Genomic DNA, 18,774 nt, shown 5'->3' with positions numbered 1-18,774 from the left:
CTTATTATGAGGGGATCACACCATCCCTGTGCTGTGCTGACTTCCTCCTGGGGCTGCTTACGGTGCTGCTGTCAGTGCTGTATGTCACGGTGCTGCTGTCAGCGCTGTATGTCACGGTGCTGCTGTCAGCGCTGTATGTCACGGTGCTGCTGTCAGCGCTGTATGTCACGGTGCTGCTGTCAGCGCTGTATGTCACGGTGCTGCTGTCAGCGCTGTATGTCACGGTGCTGCTGTCAGCGCTGTATGTCACGGTGCTGCTGTCAGCGCTGTATGTCACGGTGCTGCTGTCAGTGCTCTGTATTACGGTGCTGCTGTCAGATGCCTCTATCACGGTGCATGTGTCATTCCGGTATGTCACGCTGCTGGTGATCATCTCCTGCACCCTCTTCTTTGCCTACCCTGGTCCCTGACCTTCCCTCTCCTCCATTGCCTTCATTAGCTCCATAGTCCTGAATTGTTAGAACAATTTCCCAAATAAAATAAAAATGCTTGTAGTTATCGATCCCAAATTCACCTCATACATGTATTATGTCATTGTCCAGATGGTGGGACTACGTTTTACCCCCTAATAATTACCACGTGGCCGCAAATTCGACATGAAGGTTTGCAAAGTTCGCCTCCCATTGAAGTCAATGGGGCCCGCGGCGAACGTTCGGTTTCGCGAACGTTTGGGTCCGTTCGCATTTCGCTTTCGCGAAACGTCCCGTCGGAAGTTCGTCCATCACTACTCCCAACACTCACCTAAAGCCCTTTCTTAAGTCCATTCTCGCCAAAATACAACACTACCCGAAAGATCAAATCATTTTTTGTGGAGACTTCAATGCGGTACCAGATCACGCATTGGACTCCTCATCCCCCCAAAGGAGAAGGTCCTCTACCCTCTCCTCCTTTTTACATCTGGAAGAATTTTATGACCCCTGGAGGTGTCAACATGGTACTGAAAGAGACTATACGTTTTATTCCACTGCTCAGAGGTCATATTCCAGGATTGACCTGTTCCTGACATCCAAAGTGCTACTGCAAGCAGTTGCATCCACTAAAATTGGTGTAATATCGTGGTCTGATCATGCCCCCATCTCTATGGTTCTCAATCTCTCCCCTCCTACCTCCCCATTCACAATTTGGCGACTAAATCCCAACTTGATAAGCACCAAGGACATTAGGGAACAGGTCAAGACTGCCATAACTGATTATTTCGATGTAAACCAGCACTCTGTCCCCAAGCCCACCACATGCTGGAACGCACACAAAGCAGTTCTACGGGGAATTTTGCTACGACTAGGGGCTCAGGAGAAGAAAAAGCGCACAGCGACCCTTAACTCTTATCTAGATAAGATAAAATCTCTAGAGAAGGTTAATATGAAATCCCCCTCTGCCTCCACGCACGCAGAACTCAGCAAACTGAGATCAGAATTGAGTACTTATCTTCAGAATAAACACGAATTCTATCTCCGAAAACTTAAACTAACTTGGTACTCTCAGGGTAACAAATCAGGGAAAGCTCTAGCCCAACAATACAAACACAGGACTGCCCAATCCACAATCTCCCACTTAATAGATTCTAAAGGCAACAGACTGACTAATCCTAGAGACATAGCCAACTGCTTTTGCGCATTTTATCAACAATTGTATAACTTAAAAGACTCCACGACGGAAACGCAGCCCATGACAGAGAATATCCAGACATTTCTCTCCAACGTTACCCTCCCCTCCCTCTCCCCTTCTCAAGCTGCTGACCTAGCATTACCTTTCTCACAGCTGGAAATTAAAAACGCAATTAAAAGTCTCCCCCTACATAAAGCCCCGGGTCCAGACGGTTTTGGAAACAAATATTATAAGACGTTTATAGATGAACTGACCCCGCATTTATGCAACTCCTTTAATCACATGCTGGCCACAGGGGAGATCCCCTCAGAATCCCTAGAAGCTACCATCTCCACCATACATAAACCAGGAAAGGCCCCGTATGACCCGGCTAACTATCGCCCTATCTCACTACTTAACACCGATCTAAAAATGTATGCCAAGCTTCTTGCCACCAGACTCTCACAACACATGACTTCCCTCATACACCCGGACCAGGTGGGCTTTATTCCCCGCCGCCAAGCCTCAGATGGCACTCGCAGGTTTGTAGACCTTATCCACTGGGCAGAGCACAGTCGAACGCCTTCTCTGCTGATATCACTGGATGCAGAGAAGGCGTTCGACAGAGTCCATTGGGGTTATCTTGAGGCAGTTCTCCGGAAATTTGGCATAGAGGGCGAGTTCTTAAAAGCTATTCTAGGTCTATATACCTCACCTACTGCGAGGGTCCGCACTTCCGGCATTCTCTCACATCCCTTTAGAATCACTAATGGTACACGCCAGGGCTGCCCACTCTCACCCTTGATTTTCGCGTTAGTCATGGAGCCTCTGGCGCAGTCCATCCGCGCACACCCCCATATACATGGTATTAATGTGAAAGATACCTGTCATAAGATAGGTCTCTATGCAGACGATGTCATCATTGCTGTCTCTGATCCAGTGAAATCCCTTCCTACCCTGACTGACGTCCTCCATAAATTTAGTGAAGCTTCCCTTTACAAATTAAACCACTCAAAATCAGCCATGCTTGGCATAGAGATTTCGCCAGCGCTCAAAGCAGAAATTACTAAAATAGCACCCTTCTCCTGGGCCCCCGGCTCATCCCTGCAATATCTAGGCATTCAACTGGTCTCTCCCTCCTCTGGTTTATTACGAAGTAATCTTGTCTCTTTATTCACGAAACTGAACAATTTATCCTCAAATATGACCTCCTTGAAAGCTTCATGGGCTGGTAGGATAGCCCTAACCAAAATGTTTCTCCTTCCACATGTTCTTTATTTCTTTCGGACCCTCCCTCTTCCGATTCTCTCAGCAGACTTAGCTAAACTACAGCGTACCTTAGATTCATTCATTTGGGCAGGACGTAAACCCCGCTTGAAATCTTCTATTCTAAGCACTCCCTCTACCTCTGGAGGGATGGGCTCACCGGACGTTAAAAAGTACTACAAAGCAATCATACTAGACCAGGGGAGACAACTTTGGTCGCAAGACCCCAACACGAGATGGCACCAAATTGAAGCAGCAACTCTCCCAGCTGACCCACAACTGACCCTAGCAGCAATCTGGTTATCTCTTCCGATCACACGATCCATCCTTCCCACAGTAAGGGCCTGCCTATCTCAATGGAGTGCAATACGCACAGATCATCTGGGCATACACAGAGCCGCATTGAACAATCTCCCCTTACTAGCGCTACAACTTCTCTCTCCGGACCTATCAATTAAGCACTGGCATGAAGCCGGAATCACCACCATCGGAGCCCTGTTTCTTGGTTTGGATCTAAAAAGCTTCCAACAGCTGATTTCGGACTTTAGTCTCTCTCATAAGGACTTTTATATCTACTTGAGGCTTCGACATATCATCTCTCAAAGCTCGACGACTCCAGACCCCACCTCAAAGGAGCTTCTCCATTTCTATAACCGCCCTCTTACAGTTTTAAAGGGCATATCCTTCATATACAAACTCCTCTCCAGACCCACCTCATCCTCAAAATCTTCGAGCATACTCTACTGGGAATCCCTGCTACATTGCTCTTTCCCCATGGAAGATTGGCATTGAGTACTTCGCTCCCCACTAGTCATCTCCAAAAACATTACACATTGGGAAGCGGTCATGAAACTGTTTCATAGGTGGTACTATACACCGCAAAAGTTAGCGACCATCTTCCCCACCCACTCCCCACAGTGTTGGAGAAATTGCAACTCCACCGGGGACTTATTTCACATCTGGTGGAGCTGTCCGGCTATTGGACCCTTTTGGCTACAAGTTTCTTCTCTGGTTCAGACCTTAACCAACTCTCCCCAACAGCTGACCTCGCGAATGGCTCTCTTTGGTCTGGATTCCCAATATTGGCCCTCCTCCTCTCTACCCGTGGTACACCACGTCTTAATCTCAGCGCGCCTGCTCATAGCTCGTGCGTGGAAAAACCCCCTCCCTCCAACCCTAACTGAGCTTATTAACACACTTAATGTTCATTGTCACATGGAATTTCTTTTCTCCAGAGTACACATGACAGAAACTAGATTCAACAAACAATGGTCTTCCTGGTTATCACACCCAAAATGTATTAAGCTTGTCTAACTAGTAATTCATCATCCCCAGACCAAGTAGAGCCGGCAGCGAAAGTCACTGGTTCAATGTACTATTTCTCATACAGTATTTGTAAGTTAGCTCTGATTATCCTGCAGCTCAGGTTTTTCGATTCAAGCATTTCCATCAATTTCCTCCTCTATCTTACCTGCTTCTCTTCTCTTCTCTTCTTCCTGATCCTTTTTACAACCGCATTGGGACTAAATTCCACTCTCACTCTACCTTACCTTACACTGTTTTATCTGGCGTGGCGTCCCCACTCGACACAGCTCATTGAGGTGTCGAGGGGGGACGGGATGCCCCCGGACCTACCGGACCTAGCGATAAGGAATGTATAGTATACAGCATCTGGGCCCCAGGCCCATAGGCCTTCTCCTTTTTCTTTCTCTTTCCTCTGTTAGTAACGAATGTTTTTCAATTTATCCGGGCACTTCCTGCTTGTCTTATTTTTCTTTGGCCCGTCAACTCTCTGTATCTCATATACAATGGTTGTTATCAATATCTGTTATTGCATTATTCTACAATAAAATCTTTTGAAAAAAAAAAAAAAAAAAAAAATTCGAGTGATGCGCGCGCGGACCACAATGCACTGCGGTGGCGCAGTGCATTGCTTCCCCATGATTGGCCAAGCATGCACTGTGACCCCGCATGCTTGGCCAATCGCAGCGCCGGCAGCAAGGAGAGCCATGATTGGCCACAGGCATCCTGCCTGTGGCCAATCATAGCTCAGGCTGTGTAGTGCACGCCCCACACTATATAAGGCCGCCTTTGAGGCGGCTTCGTGTAGTGTGTTACTTAGCATCTGAAGCAGTGGGTGTTCTGTGTACCTTCAACACAGTACACACCAATCGTTTTTGGCTGATTTCCTATCTTGCTGCTGTGTAGTGGTTGTTGTCTGTGCCCTGACTGCAGTATACACCACTATATTCACCTCACCTATATAGCTAGTGATCTAGCTTTAACCACTTAACAACTGCCCATTGCCGATTAACGGCTTCAGGGGGGTTGTTTAACTCTGAGAGGCCGTTAATTAACGGCCTCCCAGAATTCTGCTCTCGCATGCCCCGAGGTGTGCGCACTCGAGAGCATCCGTGACCGCCGGGTCGCATCACGGATCACGGTAAACGGCTGCTCATAGCGGCCGTTTACCACGTGATTGCTCCGTCAAATGACGGAGTGATCACTTGGAAACAAACCGGCGTCATGTTATGACACCTGTTCCTCCCTCCCCTCTCTGTACCGATCGGTACAGCGGAGGGGAAAGAGATCGGTGTCAGCAGCGATGTGGGCTGCATCTGCAGTGCCCACATCGCTGCTCACCGAATTTAACCCCTCAATTCCCTGCCAATACTCTGCAATACCAGTGCATACTCTGCAGTACCCTGCCATTACTCTGCAGTACCCGCCATTACTCTGCAGTACCCGCCATTACTCTGCAGTACCCCCAATACTCTGCAGTACCCTGCCATTTCTCTGCAGTGCAGTACCCTGCCATTACTCTGCAGTACCCGCCATTACTCTGCAGTACCCCCAATACTCTGCAGTACCCTGCCATTACTCTGTAGTACCCCCCAATACTCTGCAGTACCCTGCTATTACTCTGTAGTACCCCGCCAATACCCCGCCAATACTCTGTAATACCCTGCCATAAATTGCCATACCCAGCCATACTCAGAGATACCCAGCCATACTCGGTGATACCCTGAAATACCCAGCCATAGACGCCCCCCACCCCTCACCGCCCTCCGGTGCTTCTACCAACTCGCCAGTACGATCAAAGCCAGAATCTTTTTTTTATTTTTTATTTCAGGCTTCCCAGCCTAGAGGTGAGATGTGGGGTCATATTGACCCCCCAGATTTCACTGTAAAGAGGACCTGTCACCCCATATTCCTATTACAAGGGATGTTTACATTTCTTGTAATAGGAATAAAAGTGATCAAAAATATATTTTTGGGGAAAAAAATGTCAAACTAACATAAATAAAGTAAAATGAACAATAAAAAAATAAAATAAAAATTAAAGCGCCCATGTCCCCATGTGCTCGCATGTGCCACACATGTGAGGTATCGCCGAGAATGTTAGAGCGAGAGCAATAATTCTAGTCCTAGACCTCCTCTGCAACTCAAAACATGTAACCAGTAAAAAAAAATTAAAGCGTCGCCTATGGGGATTTTTTAAGTAGCGACGTTTGGCGCCATTCCACGGGCATGTGCAATTTTGAAGAGTGACATGTTTGATATCTATTTACTCAGCATAACTTCATCTTTCACTTTATGCAAACATTGGGCTAACAAGTGGTTAATAATAGAGCTTGCAGTCAGTAGTGTTAGGAGAGTTAGTGCTGTCTGCGTGCTCTGTACCCAGTACATACCGCTATAATATAGGGCAGGCCCCTACTTTCAAACATCCAACTTACAAACTCTCTCCTACTTGCAAACGCAAGGAGACAGCAGCAAGTGAGATGAAAAAAGATGGACGACAAAACAAATTATACAGGGGTGATAACCCTTCCCTATGTTTTCCAAAAAGCTTAACGATAGTTTTTTTGACTGGAGCTACACTTTAAAAATGTACCGGTTGAAAATGACAAACAGATTCAACTTAACACAACAAACCTACACAGTCCCTGTCTTGTTTGCACCGCCTGTATACTGCTGTTCTGAGTATATAGGGCCTGAGGGCCACACGCATTTCCTTTTTTTAATATGGGTACGGGGTTCCCCTTAATATGCGTACAAGACCCAAATAGGCTGGTAATGGGCAGGGAGGGCTACCCATGCCATGTTTCTCAATGATTTTCAACCATATTGCAGGAACCAGATATAACATTAAAACCGCAAGCAGTTTTAAATGGTGTTATTTCCGTTTAATGTCATTTTGTGCAGGGACTGTTCTAAACACGGGAAACACGTGGCACTTCACAGGCATACTACAGACACCCCCCAGGCACCATATTTAAAGGAATATTTCACTTTTTTTTTCACTTTAATCGTCATTAAAATCAGTGCTCCCGCCAAAACGGCAGTTTTTAAAACTTTTTTTTGCAGTGACCCATGTCCCCTGAGGCAGGAGGCAGGTCCCCAAACCCTTTTTAGGACACTATCTTGCATATTAGCCGTTAAAATTAGCACTTTGCAATTCGAACGTTCGAGTCCCATAGACTTCAATGGGGTTCTAACGTTCGTACCGAACGCGGGGGTCGTTCGCAAGTTCTGGTGCGAACCGAACCGGGGGGTGTTCGGCTCATCCCTAATGCTAATGAAGTTGTATAGATCATATATGCAAGGAAAAAGAAATAAAAATGTCAGAACTTGCTTTTGATTGACCCTATATGTGGTTTTAGAAATAAGGAAATTATGTATTAGTTTAATAATAATTAATGATGAGATGATTATTATATTTTCCAAAAAGAATGTTTTTTTATTCCATTATATTTCTTTATTATCAAGTTTCATCATTACAGACCAATCACCAGGCAAGGGTTGTGGGGATGAAGCCCTTGTCCCCATCAACATTGGGACAAGGTGCATTGAGGGACCCCAAAGCACCCTCCCTATGTTGAGGGCATGTGGCCTGGTATGGTTCAGGAGGGGGGCTCTCTTGTCCCCCCTTTTCCTGTAGCCTGCCAGATTGTATGTTCAGATTGGATTTTGGGGGGGCTACGCTATTTTTTTAAATTTTGGCTCAGGGTTCCCCTTAAAATCCATACCAAACCTGAAGGGTCAGGTATGTATTCTGGGGGGACCCCCACACAATTTTTTTTTACATTTGGCACAGGGTTCCCCTAATTTCCATACCAAACTCAAAGACCCTGGTAATAGACTGGGGGGGGGGGGGGGAGAGAACCCATGCCGTTTTTCCAATGATTTTTATCTGTATTGCTGGGATCAGGAAATACATTACAATACATTACAGCCGCAAGCAGTTTTAAATTACATTTTTTCCTTTACAAATGTAATTTTGCTGTTCTCATTCGTAAAACTATGTACAGCCGCTATGAAAGTAGCCTTACATAGTGTGGGGCGTGGACTCAGCCACCTGATCCATGATTGGCCAAAGGCACCCTGCCTTTGGCCAATCATGGCTCCCATAGCAGAGCGTGCTGTGATTGGCCAAAGCATGCAGGTATGCAAGTAAGTTCCTGTCTAGATCTACATCATTTTTAAATAAATATAAAAAAAATCACTCAATCCAGTAGATCAGACAACAGACTTGTGCTTTTTACAGACAATATCTAGCCACGGATTGGCCTAAAGTAGGTTGAAGCTCAACACACTTGGATTTGTTCTCTTCCTGTTAATCTAACCTAATATGTTGATACGCACTGGATGATACCTGCTGAGACTGTTATAACCAAATTCATTGTACCTCTATTATGCCACTGGCCCTTGTTATATGTTGTTGTACACCCACTGTTGATCCCTGGTGTGGTATGTTTTGCCTGTGTTACTCTGTAACTTTTGTGAGTATATCTGCGTCTTGAGGGCACATGAAAGATAGAGGAAGACAGACCACAAATGCAACAACGGTCAACACAGTGACATGTTTTTGACAATATGTGTTTTTATTGGTGATGACCTTTTATATTTGTATCAATAAAATGTGATGTCTTATATAATTCTGTTTCTTCATTGGTTGCCTTTAAAGTCCCATTAGTACGGGGGGAGGGTACTTTATTCTTATCTACAGGGGACATTAGCAACAACCTATGGTTTACCCAAGTGGTCTACTGTTTCGAACTGCTTTTTATAAATCATGTGGTTTGAGCATGCTACTCTATTGTCCTTTGTTCTTTTCTCCTACCCATTAATACTCTGAGTTTCTACCTTTGGATAACCAGTAACGGACTGTGGAGGTTGTGGAGCCAGTGGCATCCTGAGTGGTGCTCCCCAACTGGATGATTTCTGTGCTGCTGATCTCTTATCATGTGGAGATCATTACCATTTAGTAGGGAAACTTTTACACTTGTCTGTGAGGTGGTTTGGGTTTCTCACACATGGACTTTCTTTATTTTCAGGAATTTACATTTCGACTTTCATATATTTCTCTATATTTACTACTTTGCTATGCATGAGTGAATTATATGTTATAAGACTGCTATGTAGACATGTGCAAACCAGAAATATTAGTTTTGTTTCAGATAAATTTTGTCGTATTACTCATTTTGTTTTGTTGATTCATTTCGAAATTCGGTTAGTTTCATTTTGTTTTAATCTTGTTTTGTTTATGAATCCGATGGCACATTTTCCATCAGAAAGTCCGACCGCGTGTACAGGGCATAACGCTGTAAAGAGGAAATCAGTATACATACCTTTTTTGAAGCCGATCCAACCCGATCCCATGCTGAGCTGTCAGCCGCGGCTTCGCTGTGGAGGCAGGTGCAGAGGACACGTCCGACAACAGAAGCCCCATCTCTATGGGTGATGTCACTCCCCATTTATTTCACAGCCATTGTTGGATGTGTCCTCTGCAGAGCTTCTGCCACTGGTGACTGTATCGGCTTGAAAAAAGATTGTGGATGCAGGGTGGACTTACACTTTAAAGTGGTTGTAAACCCTGATACCAGGAGATAAAACAAATCCTCCTACATTAGTTGAACCTATCTATCTGCAGTCTCCTCTTCTCTACAGACATTCAAAGTGCTGAATTTATAAGCCTGTCTGAGAGTTCAGGAAAAAGGGGATGTAACACTGAAGTTATACTCTTTAGAACTCAGTGAGGAGAGGTCTGAGAGCTAATTGGAGGGAAGAGACACACCCCCTTCACACAGTTTAAAGGAACATATCTGAGGCTGTCAATCTGCTGGAGGTCGCTCCCTGTCATCGTTTTTCTCTTGGTGTCAGGGCAAATTGTCAGAAGCAATTCATGCGGATAGCAAAGGAACAAAGCAGCAGACAGAAATTACACTCAGTGATTTTAATTGAGACAAGTACACACTATAGAAGGATATGCTTTTTTTCATATTTAATATGTGAGGTTTACAACCACTTTAATTATATTTATTTTTTAAATGTGCAACTTTTACTAAAATAAATTCCTCTGTGATACTGCCAGAAAGGTACTTGTTCAGGAACTTCCTATTATAGGGTGACAATGCTCTATTCCTTGTCTCCAAATTGAGTTCCTGAATTTTCGCAACATCACACCTATTCAGTGCTACCAAACATTGTTATTTTTTATGGACAGTTTGTTAACAATAACCTGTTTGCTCCCATCTTTGGATATCTGTAAATGGGAGCAAACATCTATAAAAATACCAACTTGACAGCTAATGGATGCGCAGATAATATTTGTTTTAAGCTCCCAAGGCCAACGTGAGGCAGCAAGGAACTCTATGATGCACCTGCTTCATCTTTAGTTGCCTCAGTTGATTCTGCTCTGTAAACCCACCCCTTCCCCCTGATCCCAGTGAAGAGACAGAGAGGCTGGCACCATGAACAGCTTGCTGAGTTGACCCAGCTGCTTTCGACTTGGAAGACACCAGCAAAGACTTAGGAGGACTCATCAGAACAACCACAGAAGAAGGTAGGCACTGAGAGTGCTAGCGGAGTATGTTGGGGGGAGTGTTGGTCCCCTTCAGCTGTGGAAGCCTAGCCAGCATGATGCAGCAACATCTATCATTGTACAGTCATAGTATTTCAGGTCATTTGTTCTAGATTTCTAAGAGCACGACTAAATATAAGGTGGAAAGGTGGGAACTTTTAAGAGGTGGCCAAGTGCGACAAGCAGAAAAAAGCAATTCCAGAATTCTGGGACCTGGATCCTTGGAATTGCGTTTTCCTGCTTTCTACTGGCAGCCTTTATAAAAGTATTTTCCTTTCCACCTTACTTATACCTAAGATGGCCATAGATAATTACTTTTCTTTAGTTAGCCAGTGGGTTGAAAAACAAAAAAGATTCCTCTACCCATACAAATAGGACTCACCGCTGTGAAAATACACTGCAACCATTGATAGATAAAAGGTTTCCAGCATGCCCCTTCAACAAAATGTTGGGCAGGGACAGCTACACTCTTAAAATTTGGCCAGTCCCTACTCAACCGCTCAAATTTTGATAGTATACATCCAGCTTTAGCCCTCCTTTCAGATGCTGAGAAACTCTCAGGCTTGTATACAGAGAAGGGAAGAAGAACAATCTTTCCCCTTCTTACCCTCTTTCTCACTCCTATTTCTTTCCCACCACCCTCCTCACACATACTTTTTCCCTCTCCCACTGACTTCACTCCCCTTCCAGATTTATTTCTCTACCCATACCCTTCTCTCTTTTTCCTACCATCTGTCTATCTCTCTATGTCTCTGATTCCTGCTATCCCTATCCTCCATTATAATTTATGAAAAAAGGGAACCAAAAGTAAACATATTGTCTATAGTAACTAAGAGATAATGATTGTAAATGATAGTTGATGATGGTTATTAATAAATACTGATTGATGATGATATTATTATTATTATTATTATTGGGGTGATAAACGCTGATTGATGAATATATTAATATTATCCTTTTTTTTCCACCATGTTTAATGTTTTATTTATATGTATTGTATTTTTTCCAAATCCCTACATGGTTATGTCATTAAACAGTAGATGGGTTTAATGAATATCCTCTAAGGATTTTGTTAGCTATCAACTGAAAGTCCCATAGTAAATGACAATTACTAGTTATCAGTCACCACAATATTAATGTTCCCTCATCCTGAGTATGTTGCTAATTGGAAAGGCCTAATTGACTTGCCTAAGATATAAATACCAAGCCCTGTGTTCTCTGTTCAGAGTAAAACAGGAAGACATTTTTGATAAGGTTTTCGAAGGGAAGTTATTATTTTCATATTTACATACAGGTAAATATACATAATGTATATACCTGAAACTACAACTTTCACTTAAACACAGATCCTATTTGAAGATAACATATACAAGATAACAATATGAGCTGCAGATTATATATACATACATGACCACAAAATCCCTATACAAATCATACAATTGCTACTTAAATTATCCACCCGAAGACCTAGAATATGTTGAGGATATAAAAAATGATGTGGCAGGTGAGATTTAATTTTGGGAAATGTAAAATTATACACTTGGGGGCTAAAATCATTCATATATCTTACATTCTAGGAGGAGAAAATCAAGGGAAGTTAATGGTGGATAAGGATCTAGGTGTTCTGGATGAACATAGACTTTATAATAGTTTTCAATGTCAAGCTCCAGTTTCTAAAGCAAGCAAAATAATTCTTGTATCAAAAGTGGTATAGACTGCAGACAGAGAAAGATAATTTTGCCCCTGTACAAATTGTTAATAAGATCTTGTCTGGATCATGCAGTTCAATTTTGGGCACCAGCTCACAAAAAGGATATAGAAGAACTAGAAGAAGTGCAGAGAAGGGCAACCAAACTGATAAGCATCATGGAGGAGCTCAGCTATTAGGAAAGATTAGTTGAACTGAATTTATTCTCTCTTGGGAAGTGGAGATTAAAGGGGGATAGGATCAACATGTATAAATACATAAGCGATCCATATGGTGAACTTGGTGTAAGGTCATTACAAAGGACAAGAGAATAAGGGCTATACGTCTGGAGAAAAAGCTTTAACCTTCACATATGGAAAGGGTTCTTTGCAGTAGTAGCTGTGAAAATGTGGACTAGACTCCTACAAATATAGTTCTATCCAACTTAGTAGATTGTTTTAAAAGAGAGCTAAATTCATTCCTAAATGCACAAAATATAATAGTATTAATATTTAGAGATAAGAACAATGGGCTAGTCGATTCAGGGAATACCTTGCCTCCTGTGGGATCAGGGAGATTTTCTTTCCATACTGGGACAAATTGAATCATGTTTTATTGGGATTTTTTACTTCCTCTGGATCAAGTGTGGGTATATGAGGTTGTATATGGAGGTTTTTCTATTTGTGTGTGTGCTTTTTTTTGGTTGAGCCAGTTAGACTAGTGTTTTTTTTAACCTTACTAACGATGTAAAATTTTCATAGTATGTATATTATGGCACTGGTAATTCTTTGTAAATAATTGCTTTATCATTACCTTCCTTAGATATCAACATTATGAGCAATGGAACACGTAAACAAAACAACAGTGAAAGAATTTATTCTGTTAGCTTTTTCCAATTTCCAAAAGTACCAAATCTTACTTTTCATTATTATACTCCAAATGTACATTATAAGTATTGCTGGAAACTCGGCTGTTATCACCCTTGTTAAAACTGGAACTTCCCTTCATTGTCCAATGTATTATTTCATCAGTGTCTTTGCTGGTTTAGAAATCTCCTTCGTGTCTGTTACAATTCCCAAACTCCTGGCTAATTTGGTTGCTGCAGACAGAAGGATCTCTTTCGTGAATTGCTTTGCACAGTTGTATATCTTCAGTGCACTTGGTATAACAGAGTGCTACATGCTTGCAGTTATGGCCTTTGATAGAGATTTAGCAATTAACCATCCCTTAAGATATTCCTCAATTATAAATAATATGGTCTGCGCTGTTTTAGCAATTTTTCCTTTTACAGTAAGTTTTATCATTGCTTTGTTCCCCACCATTTTCACAGCTGACTTGTTATACTGTGGACCCAATGAAATCGATCATTTTTTATGTGATTTGGCTCCGGTGCAGAATTTAGCATGTTCTGATCCCCTGATTAGTAATTTAGCCACAAGCATTGCGGCTGTTTTTGCCAGTTTGACTCCTTTCATTCTTATCTTAGGTTTCTACACACACATAATTGTTACCATAGCCAAAATTAAGAGCGTAGAAGGTAAATATAAAGCATTCTCCACTTGTTCCTCCCATCTCACTGTTGTCTGCCTCTTCTATACTTCAGTTATTATAGTGTACATAAAGCCACAGGGTAGCCATTATAGCAAGTTTCTTGCCCTTATGTACACCATTGTTAGTCCTTTTTTAAATCCATTTATTTATACTTTAAGAAATAAAGATGTAAAGGAGGCATTTCAAAGATTAAACATTTTTAAGTTCTAGAGAATTTGCAAAATGACACATATAATCACAATCTCTAGTCCTATTACATATATTTCTGTATTTGATTCCAATATCCACTCATGTACAATGAAAATGTAAAAAACACAATATCCTTTAAAATCTATATACAGTATACCACTTGTATCCATTGTTATGGAGGAAAAAAATGTGTTGCAGAAGTGCTGGACCCCTTTGACAGTCTGATTTTTGGACTTAGAGGTGGCTCTTAGGGTTCCCTTAAGGAGTTTTAAGAAAACATATTGGAAGAATAAGAGCAACACAACAATTTTTCCATAACAGACTGGGTTGTTTTTTAGTCTGATGTAAGCACAAAAATCCAGCACTTTTCGGAGGCTTACAAATCCCATTCATCATGTTTTGTTTTATGAAAAATCTCTACTGGGCTTGTGTCAAGAGGATGGATCTACAAACAGCGGTCAGGTGCACGTTTGGGGCCCATTCTTTCAATATATTACGCAGAAGGAAGGGAAGTTACTCTGATTTAATTTCCTCCTCCTTCCCCTAGACAATTAAACATTCTGGTGGAAGATATTGCAGTCCAATGTGATCATATCCGTATCACCTACATAAAGCCTGAAAAAAATGTCCGTTTTAAAAACTTGGGTTAGGCCCCGGCCCCGGGTCCCCAAACACTTTTTATGAAAATACCAAGCATATAAGCCTTTAAAATTAGCACTTTAGATTTTTCACGTTTGTGTCCCATAGACTTTAGCAGTGTTTGCATGTTTGCACAAATCTGTTCACAAGTTCTGGTGCAAACTGAACTGGGGGGATGTTCGGGTTATTTCTTCTCTCCATACAAAATGACAATATCATATAAAATAGTAAAAAACTTAATTTTAGAAAAACTCAGGCTAACAAAAAGTATTATGCCCTGTACACACGGTCGGAAATTCTAGAAAAGGTCAGATCGGACTATATTGTCGGAAAATCCGATCAAGTGTGGGCTCTATCGGACTTTTTACATCATAAATTCTGACGGAAAAAATTTGAGAGCAGGATCTCAAATTTTCCAACAACAAAATCCAATCAGACTTTTTCAGATCGTTTGTAGAGAATTCTGATCGGTGCCACGCATGCTCAGATCAAATTACGAGACCAAAGCTATTGGCTACTAGCCTCAACGTAGTCCCGTCGTAATGAACAAACGTCATCCCGTTCAGAACGATCGGATTTTCCAACAACTTTGTCCGACCGTGTATATGCAACACCAGTTTCGGACAAAATCCGTCTGAGAAAATCAGACGGATTTTGTGGTTGGAATGTCCGATCGTGTGTACGGGGGCTTAGACCCTTATATCATTTTTTTTTTTTATCTTGCTCAACAAATGATAACAGCAATTTGGGTAACAACACATTTCTTTTTGACTCTACATAAAGCAGCATGATATTGCTATAACCACTTGCTGACCAACCACCGCAAATATACTGCGGCAGAGGGGCTCTATTGCAGTACTGGTATCAGCTTTAGTTTAATAGCTATAGCCACCCACGATCGCTCCACAGAGAGGCAGAAAGGGGATCTCTCCTAGTCATCAGGAACAGTGATCTCTCTCTACTCCCTGTCAGTCCACTCCCACCACAGTTAGAAACAACTCCCTAGAGAACACTTAACCCCTTGATCGCCCCCTAGTGTTAACCCCTTTCCTGCCAGTGTCATTTATACAGTAATCAGGGGGGCTATTTTTATCTCTGATCACTGTCATAATGTCACTGGTCCCAAAAAAGTGTCAAAAGTGTCTGATCTCTCTGCCACAATGTTGCAGTCCTGCTAAAAATTGCTGATCACTGCCATTATTAGTAAAAAAAATTATAATAATTAAAATGCCATAAATCTAGCCCCTATTGTGTAGACACTATTACTTTTGCACAAACCAATCAATATACGCTTATTGTGATATTTGTTACCAAAAATATGTAGAAGAATACATATTCGCCTAAACTGATGAAGAAATTTGTTATTTATTAGTATAGTGCCTTGGGGTCCCCTTATTCTGCCTGTAAAGTGGTGCATATGTACCATGTATATAACCTGCTGCAGCAAAACTGACATACATAAAGAAAAAAATGACATTTAAATTGATTTTTTTCTGGCTGAAATACAAAAATATTAAAAAAATATGTGAGGGTCTCCCCAAATATGCATTTTAAGGAAACCTCATGCCAAAAAAAAAAAACTACATGGGGTCCCCCCACAAAAAAATCTATACCAGATCTTTATCCGAGCATGCAGCCAGGCAGGCCAGAATAGAGGGGGATGAGCGAGCGCCCCCCTCCTGAACCATAAAAGGCCACATGCCCTCAAAATGGGGGGCGCCTTGGGACGGGGGACAAGAGCCTCTTCCTGACAACTCTGGGCTGTGGTTGTGGGGGTCTGCAGGCAGGGGGCTTATTGGAATCTGGAAACCCCTTTAACAAAGGGGCCCCCAGATCCTAGCTCTCCCCTATGTGAATGAGTATGGGGTACAAAGTACCCCTACCCATTCATCAAAAAAATATCAAAAAGAAATAACGTCACATGGGGCCAGTTGATTTACTAAAGGCAAAGATTGTTTACTTTGCAAGGTGAAGTTACAATTTGTAGAGGAATTTCCCCAGAGTTTCGTGGATGTGGTCACATTTCACTTTGCAAATAATACTCGATCATGTGCAAGGAAAATTAAAAAACACATTTTTGCTTGCACATGATTGGATGATGGAAGTCAGCAGATCTTCACCTCCTTCACTAAGCTTTGATGATAATTTTCTTCCAAAGTGAACATTCTGTTTGCTTTTAGCAATTCAACCTCTCAACCCCAATATAAAAGTAACAAAATATGTGAAAAAAAAGATAAACCAATGTTTATTAATAATCCTCTAAACACCAAACTACACTTATATTTTAATATATACCAATATTATAAATTGTATGTCTTATATTAGGTAGGTATTGTTGAAAAGTCACTTATATTGTTCTGTAATCTTTGATGTGCACACTTCTACTTCTTACAAATTGTTTATTTTGCTTGTATGGCCTGTATACTTGAATATCTGTGAAAGAAATGCCTTTTGCTTTTATTTCAATAAAAGTTATTTGAGTAAAAAAAAAAGTCTATGTGCAGTCAAAACGTTTTTATATAGATTTGAATTGGGGGAGAGTTAGAACCTTTGTTGTGTTTTGCTGTGAAACTCTATTAGAAATATTCCCCCTATCCCACTGACAATGGTTTTGCCAGACGTGAAGTGAGGGGAAAATCTGCATTAGGAACACAGACAGTAATTAAAAAGTCACCAGGGGGTCCATTCTTTCCCTACTTTACAAAATCAAAAAACTGTATCTGTGTTGTTGTTTGAAATTAGCTTAGTCTCTGTATCTTGAAACCATTCTCAGTAAAAGAGAAATCTCCCTAATGGAATGCTAGATAGCGGTAAAAACGGGGCTCAACCATTCCCCACTTTCCAAATTAGAAAAGAAGTTAAGTAGACTGAACATATGCTTTAAATGCTAAATTCACCCTTTGGACCATGTTACATCTGTATTTAGAATAATAGGGGGGGGGGGGGTTGGGACTTTAAAAGAAGCACGCGGTCTGTGCCTCCATCCCTGGTTCAAGTACAAAAAAAAAGATGAAGGTGGGACTTTAAATGAGGCTATTGATTTGTGGGGTTGAGATAATTAGAAAATATATTTAGTTGGCATATGGAGTCCGACAATACATAACAATGATGCACATAGTAGAAAAGGTTTAATATGTATACACACACATACATGGCATTGACCTCATGAATACATTACATATACACTTCAAAGGGATGGCATATAAAACTGACAAAAGATTAAATGGGCTAAAATTAATTATTACAGATTCATATGTTTACACTTCATCTAAATGGCACTATGCAGTATAAACAATGGTAAAAAAACATATGATCATTTGGTTGTAGATAATGAGTCGATTCCTATCAATAGGTGTAAGAATGCATCCTAATAGCCCGACGCATGTTTCGTGCATAATACCACTCTTTGGAGGCAGATGCATGCAAGTCTTTTAAAAAAAAAAAAAAAAAAAACATGACTAGACCAATATGATCAGCCAAAATACCCCTCAACGGGGAGAATGTGTGCAAGAGAAAAGGGAGAGATTTAATTATCCCTCTAAGTACTTGCATCATAAATCTGGAAAATGGGGGACAAGGAATCAGAGGCTGTCCAAATTGTCTGTACCAGGAGCTGTAGACGGGGCCCACAGGAGAGGGACCAGGTTCACAAAACATCATCCCCATGAAAAAAAGAAGAACGAAAGGCAGAATTCCAAGTAATGGAATGAGTGGGCTTCATATCTGAAAATATATATATTGGGTGTACTGTAAATATTCTATATTGTGAGAAGTGACTAGAGCCCAATGCCAAAGTGTAGGTGGACAAGTGAATGTGGAAAAAAAAGAGATCAAGAATAGAAAAGAAAAAGGTAAAAAAAAGAAAAAGAAAAAGAGAAAAGGATGGGAAAGGAAAAGAAAGAAAAGGGAAAAATAAAAAAATCAATAGACTCATTTAAAGTCCCACCTTCCTTTTTTTTTGTACATCTGTATTTAGAGTGTAACATTCATA

The 18,774-nt window shown here is 41.5% G+C and overlaps 1 protein-coding gene across 1 annotated transcript; it reads left to right on the top strand.

Annotated features, from left to right (window-relative positions):
• The first annotated feature begins 11,891 nt into the window (after positions 1–11,891).
• On the top strand, positions 11,892–17,195 carry LOC143943364 (olfactory receptor 6N1-like). The gene is made up of 2 exons (XM_077465092.1): positions 11,892–12,011; positions 13,227–17,195. Exon 2 carries the CDS (start codon positions 13,245–13,247, stop codon positions 14,163–14,165), a length of 921 nt encoding a protein of 306 aa, XP_077321218.1. The 5' UTR covers positions 11,892–12,011; positions 13,227–13,244; the 3' UTR covers positions 14,166–17,195.
• Positions 17,196–18,774: the final 1,579 nt, after the last annotated feature.

This window comes from Lithobates pipiens, unplaced genomic scaffold (assembly GCF_037356315.1).
Source record: "Lithobates pipiens isolate NorthernLeopardFrog02 unplaced genomic scaffold, aLitPip1_a1.2 Scaffold_30, whole genome shotgun sequence".
In the NCBI taxonomy this organism is placed as follows: Eukaryota; Metazoa; Chordata; class Amphibia; order Anura; family Ranidae; genus Lithobates; species Lithobates pipiens.
Note: the sequence above shows the minus strand (reverse complement) of the source record. Positions and strands in the feature narration are given on the sequence as shown.

Coding starts and splice junctions, on each gene's coding strand:
- LOC143943364 (XM_077465092.1), top strand. CDS start 13,245: ATGGAACACGTAAACAAAACAACAGTGAAAGAATTTATTCTGTTAGCT.